Genomic DNA, 9,812 nt, shown 5'->3' with positions numbered 1-9,812 from the left:
GCAGGAGGAGAAACATCATACTTAAGACGAGAATGTAAGAACAAATAAATGCTGTTTCATTCCCATCTGCAATTCAGTACAAAGCTCATTATGGGCTATTTCTGTATTTGCTTTTAATACATATAGGCATTTTTATTCCAACTTATATATGAATGATCTGTGAAACTGCTGTCTTATACATATGTATATTCTTTAAAACTCTAGCTTTTATATTATATATAGCTGTGTCTCTTTCTTGAAACTAGCAACCCTGTAGAGTTTTCCGAAAACATAAAGTACTCAGAATAGCTGTTAACCAAAGTTATTCAAAGTGACTTTCCAAACAAAGTCTAAAAGCACCTGGCTTTTTTGAATACAATCCTCCCTTTAAGGGAATCCCAGTCTTAAATTCCTGAAGTGGTCTGGGAAGCTCTTGCCAGCTCTTAGCAGTTCTGCTTAGCTGTAGGTGTTGGCTTTCCTCCTCCTTTCAAACTGCTTGGTGTCTTATTTCCATTGAGAAGAGCCTGAAGGCTTGTTCAGAAATATCTAGGAAAGATGAGGATGAGCTGATTTACTGAACAGTCTGCTAGATCACTGTTGGCTGAAGAGGATGGAGAAAGCTAATGCAGAAAGTTGGCTTGCTGAAAGAACGTATTTTCACAATGGGATGCCTGAGTACCCTGTCCAGAGGTGAAAGAAAGCAAGTGATAGGGGATCAGTGCCTGAGGCTGAAGGATGGGAAGAGTGGGGAGCCAAAGAGTAAATGGAAATAGACTCGGTACAGTAGGAATAGATGAAAATGTTTTAAATACTATTGTATGTTACATTTCTTAAAAAATAAAAAGTACCTATCATGTGAGAGTAGATACATGAAGGTCTGTGAGAAGAGGTGGGGCAGGGGATGGCAGGAAGCTCTTCAAGATTCAGTTCATGTTAAGGAGGAAAGGTTTTGTAAAATTCTATGTTCTAATGACTTGACCCTTGCCACTTGAACGCAGCAATCAGATACTGTGATCGATGCCAGCTAATCAAACCTGACCGCTGCCACCACTGTTCTGCGTGTGACATGTAAGTTACTGAACCTGAAATCATGGATTTCCTCTTCCCTGAGATCATCCCTTCAGTGTGTTCATGTCTTCAGCGTGTCAGCTCCTGCATAACAGCACGTTGTTCCTCTCTCAGACCCCCAGTACCTGAATTTCATGAAAAAGCAAAGTTCCTCCTGTTGGTGCAATAGTATTATTGCAGTCTCATTGTCCAAAGTGACAGAACTTTGTAGGAAATCTGCTTGGAGCTTTGTAAAACAGTACTTCTATTAGAAACAAAACAAAAGGTAAAAATCCAGAAATTGAAAGTGAGAAAAGGCTGGTCTGAGATACCAGCACCAGAAAATGCTTATTATAGAACTCTTACTGTATCGTGTTTCTGCAGCCTTGACACAGATGTGTGCTACTGATAATGCTGAAAATCTTTATCTGAAAGATTGAAAGTGCAGTTACATGCCTTAACCGTTTCAAAGACATCACTGCTATTCCCTAGCCTCATTCTGAATCATCAGAGAAGTCTGTAAGGGCACTGAAGACTGAGGCTGTGAGTGAGACCTCAGTAGGCTGAGCTTGAGGAAATGTAGTTAACTGAAGAACCTTACGCCTATCTTTTGGCTAAAATCAAATTTATTAGCAAATACAGTGAATGTCTGTGTTTGAAATGTCTAGCATCTGTCCTTACAATAAACCAGATGAAAGTGGCATGTGGACTATTCAAGTTACCCACAGTGCTGCTTTTTCCTCAATTAGTGCTAAAAAAAACCCAAGCAGCAAACAAAAAAAATGGCAGCAAAAATAAGCCTAAGGTAGACACAGCTGAAGTGAATTTCAGGCTAACATACCTTATCCACCCAACTCTGAAGGGTCCTTTGGATTTGTTTTCTCTCAGTGTGCACATAAAACTGGTGTGGCTTCATGAGCTATTACGTGGTGTTGCTCAATAATGCTCATCACGTCAGTTTAAGAGACTCTTCATAAGCCATCCGAAGCTCACTTGGTCCTTTGGGGTGAAAGGATGGCTGCTATAATACGGAGAATTGGCGTGATTGAGGGACTTGAAAAAGATACAGTGGGGCAAAATACCTTAGCAAAAAAACCCAAAACCCTGAACTGTAGAAGCTAGAAGTATGTGTCTTAGAAGGAAAATGTATTTATTTGCTTTGACTTACTGGAAATGATCTCTTTCAGATGTGTACTAAAAATGGACCACCACTGTCCATGGTAAGTTTTTAAAAGACAAGGAAAAAAATCAGTATAATGATGATGAACGATGAATTAGATGCTGCTTCAGAAATGCAACTTTGAAGTAAAACTTGATTTTCACAGAACTACTCGAGGCTTTAATATGCAAAAATAAATCTCGTTCCTAATGTGTGTTGCAACGTAGAGTTGTAGGCCCGGTACCCAAATGTCATGGCTGAATCCAGCACACCAAATCATGCAGTTTCTCCTCATACAGAGAAACCCTGGTGTTGCCGAGACCTAGGAGAAATGGCATTTCCTTCTCTTGCTTAGTGAGGTGTTGTTACCAGGAGAGGAGATACCCACTGCGCTCTGAAAATCAGCGCTGGGTTCTGCATGATGTGCAAGACCTGCTCAGACAGTTCCTCTCCTGCAGTGTGTATTCACCGGTACTCAGTAAACATGTTAGCTGCTGTCAGTATGGAAGCACTGCGATCCATAGCTGACTCAAGGGTGGTTTTGTAGCCAAAGCATCATCCACCGAAGCTGATGGAGAGGCTTGAATTACCGGCCACGATGGCTGCAGTTAGTTCAGTGTGTGAGAGGCTTCCGATACAGACCGTATGTATCCCACGCTTTGCCAGCTCATGGCCCGACCTGTAGAACTCAGTGGGAGGTAAAATTTATGTGAGAGGTCCAGGTCATTTGGCCTGAGGAAAGAGGCTTCATTCAAAATGGGGGCTTAAAATGCTTCTGAAACACTAGTGCCAGACCGTTTGGGCATACCACTGACATCATACATGTTATGCTCTGCAAAAGCTGAATGTATTGGGTTTTGGTTTATTTTATTTATTTTTTGTATATCGTAGTAACCTCTTTTTCTTTCCCCTCCTTCTAGGGTGAATAATTGTGTGGGATTTTCTAACTACAAATTCTTCCTCCTGTTTTTAATGTATTCTTTACTGTACTGTCTGTTTGTTGCTGCTACAGTCTTGCAGTACTTCATCAAGTTTTGGACAGTAAGTTGCAAGGCTTTTTTGTTGTTGTTGTTGTTCATTTGTTTAATCTTGCATGTGTTTCTGGAGGCTGCATCAGCATGTTGTCACTCACCATTTACTCTGTTGCGTAGTTCATTACCATTAACGGCGTCAGTTGAAGTGACTGAAGCAGGACAACCTTTTGAATATTAATGAATTAAATGTATTACGCTGCCCAGGATGAGTAATTGGGGGAAGAAGTTCTGGTGAGGACACACTGCAGTTTCTCTGCTCCATCAGAATCGAGTGGCACAGCTCAGGTTTTTTTGAGACTATTGCACATAGATATGTAGATACAGAAAGAACTGGCTGTTTCAAACAAATGCATATATGTATGTATGTATACACACATACAGAAAAATACTGACAAATGTGAAATGTAAATAAGTTTTGTATCTTCCTTGACTTGTTTATGGATAACGTGCTGCCAGATAAAGCAGATTAATTTCTTGGGAACTGACGGAGCTCTGTTTTGGAGTGCCTGCCTAGGCATGTCTGAACTTCATACTAGTGGCTTTTATCGATCTGATACGGGTAGAATGTGAAGCTACATACCGTGCTAATGATAAACATCTTCCTTCAACTGTTACCTGTTGTCAAATGATCAACACAAATGCATGCATCTTCCTAGATTTAATAACATTTATGTGAAGGGCAAGCTTCCTAGTGCATCACTGTTAGATTCCACCTATTCCAGTCACATTCCAGGCTGAACAGTGTCTTCTGGTGTCATTCCCTTTCATCTCCAAAACCTTGTACTTGTGCCTTCCTGTCTCTAGACAGAAGAGCCAGTGTCAGAATTCTCTTCATCAGTTTTCATTAACTAGCATGGGGAGAATCCCTGGAAGTGGAAGGCTCTCCATCATATCTTCATAAGTAATGAACAGCACATATTTCTTAGGCACTAGTTGCTGTCACAGTAGCTGGGAAAAGCAGTCGTTAGCTGTCGCTGTAGAAATAATCTCTGTTGGTGCAAAAAGATGTTGCCATGTCAGGGAGGAAGCTTGACGGTGTACACCAAATGCTGTGCTTCGAGACAGTTGGCAGGAGACAGGTAAGATACATGGTGCAAGAAGTACCTACGTTTCTGTTCATCTAAGCCTGACCTGCCAAAGTACCGTGTTTCTTAGTCTGTCAGTTCTGTATAGCGGGCTGTCACTGCAGAGCAGGGAGTTGTGTGGGAACTGAGCGCTCAGTACTGTGTGAGATGAAAGGCACAAATGTGTTTATCAGCCATAGCTGTGCTTGACAGGTATTTCAGATTAAATGGTCTCATTCTGCTGTTCAGTCTTGCTTGACTATAAATAGTTAGTTTTTTAATTTGTGAATGTGCCACTCCCAAACGTCTGCCTGGCTGCTCTCCAGTGCTTTGTATGCCATTTCTAATGAAACTGTAGATGCGCTCTTATGTATTTACTAGTCAGTGCTTGAGCAACAAAAATGGATTTGCTTTGCCGCCTCACTTCATTAGTGTTAGCGCAACACAAGTCCGCAGGACATCTGACCACAGTCAGCGTTTAATACCAGCTTTTGCAGTGAGCCTCTTCCAAAGCCCATCGGACACAACACTGAAGTGGATCCTTGAGCAGAGGAAGTAAACTTAAGAGGGGTTTTTTTGTTTCATTATGATTTAGTTCTTTAAAATGCTTCCTGCAAGAATGGGCTACTTCTGAAATGTGACGATACGCAATGTAGTTGTGTGCTTGCACTTGCTGCTTTTATTTCCGGTTACTTCCAAGACAGAACCTGATGATGCCATGATCTTAGCATTAGAGTATGTCTCAGACTCTACTAATATTCAGTCACTCGTTCCACAAAGCTAATATTCCTCTGATCTTATAACAGCCTGATGGAAGTAGACAGTAGATTATACAGGTGGCAACACCATAATCATGTAGACTTGCAAAATGTACTATGTCTCTAGGATGTAAGCTTTTAGGTAAGTGCTACTGACTGCAAAATAGGGTCCTGGAAGCTTCTCTCTATTTCTTTATCCAGATCAGAGCGGACTACTGCTGACACATGCTGTCTGTAGGCTGCTTCAGTATATTGCTAATACTCATCTTTGCTGAGCTGTCAGACAGATTCCTGTTTTCATGTTGTCTGCTGAGGCTCTCCAGATACTGTTTTTCCCCTAAAGCTTGACTACCAGAAATGTTACAGCATACTTTCAGGAGGTAGTATTTCTTTTTTGCTTCCTCATAGATGTTTTTCAGAGAAAGTGTGCAACAAACTGCTGTATGTATCCAGTGTTGGGATGGAAGATGAACTGCTTCCTGGGGAGTGTAGCGTTGGTCACTTCAGAACTTGTAGTAATGAGGTTGTGAAGGTGTTACGTGCTAACTACACAAATTTTAGCAATCCATTGGTTTGCACTGTTGATAATACTTGCATAGAGACACGGCACACATATACAGCTACTTGTAAATGTTGTGAGACATGCACACCTACCTTCCTCTTCTGTGTAAGAAAGTCTTTGCGTTTCCCACTGGCACATTCAAGATGTTTACACAGCATCTTTCCTGCTCTGTGCAGAAATGCTGAAGATCTTGATACTGTTCATGCAGTGGTGAAACAACCGCACTGGCTGTAAATGTTTACTACAGGCTCACGTGCTGATGCAGATGTTAAAATCTGTTTTGTGGATCAAGGGAATGTGAATGACGCTTTTTTTATACTCGTAACTACTTTTCCTATACTCATGAAATTTTTATTTCTACCTAGGAAGTTGTTAAAGATGAGCATATAAAACCTCGGTTCAACCAAGTGTATTTGACACAAACACCAGCGCTGGCTGAGCGCCCAGTCCTTGATGCCCTGTTTACATAGTGCATGGTGGTACTGTCGCTGGCTGCGCTCCCTCCCCTTGAAACTTGTGTGTTTTCCAGCTGTTTTCAGTGTCTTTCATTGTCCTCCAAATTATTTTGGCAATCCTGTATACAGCTAATTCAAGGACGTAGTATCTGTTCTGAGTAGATGGGACACGCTTCTGCAAAACATCCATTGTATTAACAAAACAACACCCCAGAAAAAAAGAGAGTGATTCCAGATCCTTAGTTGGAACTCATTCCTCTTGCATACACACATAAGGACACATACCAGCTCTTTGGAGTTTTTTCTAGATTTAAGCTAGACCTAGTGACTGCAAGAGTAATAGTAAGTCAAACTCTTACAGCACTTTTTTTGTAGTGGGTTTTGTGACCTGATACACGCTCATGACTTGTGCTTGTGAAGGAGTTTGTAGGGAACCCTCCAGAATATGACAGGCTTCTGTGAGCTAAGTAGCCCAAATTTTATTATGCAAATGGCTTCCCTTTGTAAGCTCTGGAGCTCTCTGGCCTGCAAGTCTCTGCTTCTGTGCTGCTATTGAGAGCATGATGATTTTAAGTAACTGATGCCTGAAGTTTCACTCTCTTTTCACATGCTGTGGCATGTGGACTGCTGCTGGAACACAACTGTGAATAAGCTCGTTATATGCAAAGCCTGCATGCTTCTCCCCAGGAAGGAATTAGCCTTTTTTGAAAGATGCTTCAGTTCTGCAACTGTCATTCGAGAACTTAAAACCAGCGGCTGCAGCTGGGTAGTCAGAAGAGGTAAATGCTCCCTGGAGATCGTGCAGATTAATTGGGCATAAATCAAAAAATCCTTCTCCAGGTTATAGAGCTACTGTTTTAGGAGGATGCAACTGAAATAAACTTGTATTTTCTGGCCCATGTAAAATGCAGACACTGAGCTGCTACTGCTCTTTGAGCTTCAAAATCAACTGGCCTGGGAATCCTTTGTAGAGAACTGGTTTGTCTAAATATGCAATTCCAAAAGCGTCATACAAATAGATGTTACAGAAATCACTTAGGAAACTGGGGAGCACTGCCGTGTGCTCTGAGGTAGGTAAAGTCATCGCAGCTTTAACGTGACGCTTAGGAATAAGCAGCAATTGGAGTGTGTACAGTTGCGGGGAGAGGGACTGTTGCACAAATTGTCTAAGCAAAGCTGCATCCAACAAACCTGGCGGTGGACAAGGAAGCTGAACTTAGACGGCAGTTCAGAGCGCTGTGAGTTGCTGACTGTAGCATGTTCTGATAGTAGCCATATCTGCCCAACTCCAGGGGGGGAGCTTGGGCTCTCCCTGGGCGTTCTGCACAGGTCAGTGTCACAGAAAAGCCAGACGTCTTGCCTACAGCAGATTTGCTCAGTACTGCCATCTTAGCTAAGACGGCTAATACCACTCTTTAGGCATAAAGTTCACAATTGAAAAGCTAATTTAAGCTTTCCTATCTTCTTGCTTTATTTTCTTAAGTACTGGTTCAGTTTCAGATGTTGCGCTAAAGATACGTCCCACAGACAAACCTCAGTGTTGAAGGATATTTGGAAGAAGAAAAACTGCGCTGAAGTGTAATGGGTTCTTTTTTTAAACAAAGGAGATTGTGCAAAGAATGGCAAATTATATTGTTCTGGAAGTTAGCCTTGTGCTTACGTACTCTCCCCTCCTTTCTCTTGGAGAGTGGGGGCTGAGGCTGCTGATGGGCGTTGGAACTCGGCACGTCCAAGAGCACGTGCGCCCACCAACCGTTTCTCTCTTAACAAAGCCTGTGCTGTTTTCAAACACTTCGTCTTAACATAATACTAGTGTTTAATAAATTGTCTTTGTTTGCGCAAAGCTTTGCCGCAGGAAAGCTGCAGAGAATTGTCCAAAGGTAAAATCCAATATTGCTGTAATTATTTAAATACTGTTCCTACTATAATTTTTCTAATCCAGTCATTCACGGTAGCTATTAACTCCATCACAGAAGGAAGGAGACTTGTAATCTGTTGCCTATGAAAACAGGCGGTGCACAGGGATATAGGTACACCTGTGTGCACTTGATCTTAATTGAAATATGCTTTAGTCTAAAAAAAAATCAGCCCTAGATAAGTGGGTATACTGAATGAGCTAATGGAAAAAGTAATGGCAATAATGCTAACTAAACGGCTGAATAAAAATAGCCTCTGCTTTCATAGTGCTGTTAAAGGTCAGATACTTAAAAGCACTGTGATTTTGAGGATGTAGAACTAGAATAGTATTGTTACAAATCCCACTGGCCACTTGAAAGTGCAGGCCTAAAAATAGTTGGGTTTGGGGGTGGAATCAACTATCCAATATGGGTGGGAAGTGATTTTTTTTTTTATATAGTAGTTGTGCTGAATCTGTTGTTTTTCACATAGATCTTCTGGTGAATAACTTCTGCCTGGTCAGACGTGGCAAATTGGGTTTGCTAGGTACATCCTGGTTGTTGCCTAAATCATGTTTTCCCAGGTCTTGTGTAGGAGTTGTCCAGCCTTGGAAATACCTGATAGCCATTTCCCTTTTACATTCCTAACACCGGTTCAGAAGTAGGTTCAGTATTACTACCTTCCCAGGAAAGGGTTTGAAAGTTTTAGTTGTTTTTTCTTCCTTCAAAGAAAGTGATTTTGGACATGTTTTCCCTGTGTCTCTTTGGGTGTGGCTGCACAGCTAACATGGGGGCTTTTTTACCATAGGAAATCTTTTCCTTGCCCCCTACTGTGCATTTAAATAATTAACCCTTGATTATACACAGTGCTGTCAAACAGATGAATATATGCACTCACGCTATTAAACCCCGATGGAGGGGGTACCCCTCAGCTTTAAATGATGTTACACGCCAGTTTAACACGACGTGGAGAGCTGGGCTTCTGCTTTTTAGTCTGTGAGAAGTGAGGCGAAAGACCTGTAGCAGAATGGGTGTGGCAGAAAATACTTAGTGATAACACCGCATTAGTTGGTAAAAATCGTTAACATAATAATCTCTTTCTCTCTCTCTCTCCCCCCAGAATGAATTGCCAGATACCCATGCAAAATTCCACGTGCTATTCCTTTTCTTTGTGGCAGCCATGTTCTTCATCAGCATACTGTCACTCTTCAGCTACCACTGCTGGCTGGTTGTCAAGAACAGATCAACCATAGGTCAGTTATTTGGATTATGGAACTGTTCCTTGTCCAGAAAACCAACAAGTTGGTGAGCATGTGAGGCCTACAGGATATGCCATCACATATCAATGGAATTTGTAAATATTGTGCAATAAGAAGCATATTTGATGAAAGTAATGAAGGGTGAAACATGGCAAAATGAAGTACATTGTAGGGTGCTCTCCTGGAGCCAAGCATGTGGATTTGTGATGAATATTAATTTCTTTAGTTTGTATTTTTGAGATCTCCGAGACACTGTGCATTTTTGTTGGGTTAACTATCTAACACAACTGCTACTTGCCAGCAACCCCGCTGATCTAATACTTTGAGCAGCTGGGTGCCCTCAGCCAAAGTGAAGGTTCTACTGTATATAAACATACTACATTCTGCAAAGGGTCCAAAAGAGTATTCTTCAGTCCTGTGAAAGAAAATGGATCTCACTATTAGGAAGTGGCTTGTAAAAGAAGTGAGATAAAAACAGAAACACTGATGCGCATTTCCTCAATAATAAAAGAGATTCCTGTAATTTCTATGCCTAAACATTTTAGGTGGCATTGCCCAGTGTAAGCAAGTTACCTGCATTGGTTAAAATATCTGAAGTTC

General features: G+C 41.4%; 1 protein-coding gene across 1 annotated transcript in view; it reads left to right on the top strand.

Moving 5' to 3' along the window:
- The window catches only part of LOC104511909 (probable palmitoyltransferase ZDHHC20), a gene marked incomplete at its 3' end in the record, with an annotated part of 17,755 nt that extends 8,549 nt beyond the window's left edge, over window positions 1-9,206 (top strand). The window contains exons 4-7 of the mRNA XM_010154707.1: window positions 978-1,047; window positions 2,214-2,246; window positions 3,106-3,226; window positions 9,074-9,206. Coding sequence (XP_010153009.1) covers window positions 978-1,047; window positions 2,214-2,246; window positions 3,106-3,226; window positions 9,074-9,206 — 357 coding nt within the window. The remainder of the gene's footprint in view (window positions 1-977; window positions 1,048-2,213; window positions 2,247-3,105; window positions 3,227-9,073) is intronic.
- Between the last annotated feature and the right edge of the window lie 606 nt (window positions 9,207-9,812).

The sequence above is a fragment of the Eurypyga helias genome, unplaced genomic scaffold, assembly GCF_000690775.1.
Source record: "Eurypyga helias isolate BGI_N326 unplaced genomic scaffold, ASM69077v1 scaffold24320, whole genome shotgun sequence".
NCBI lineage: Eukaryota > Metazoa > Chordata > Aves > Eurypygiformes > Eurypygidae > Eurypyga > Eurypyga helias.
This window is presented reverse-complemented; position numbering and strand designations above follow the sequence as displayed.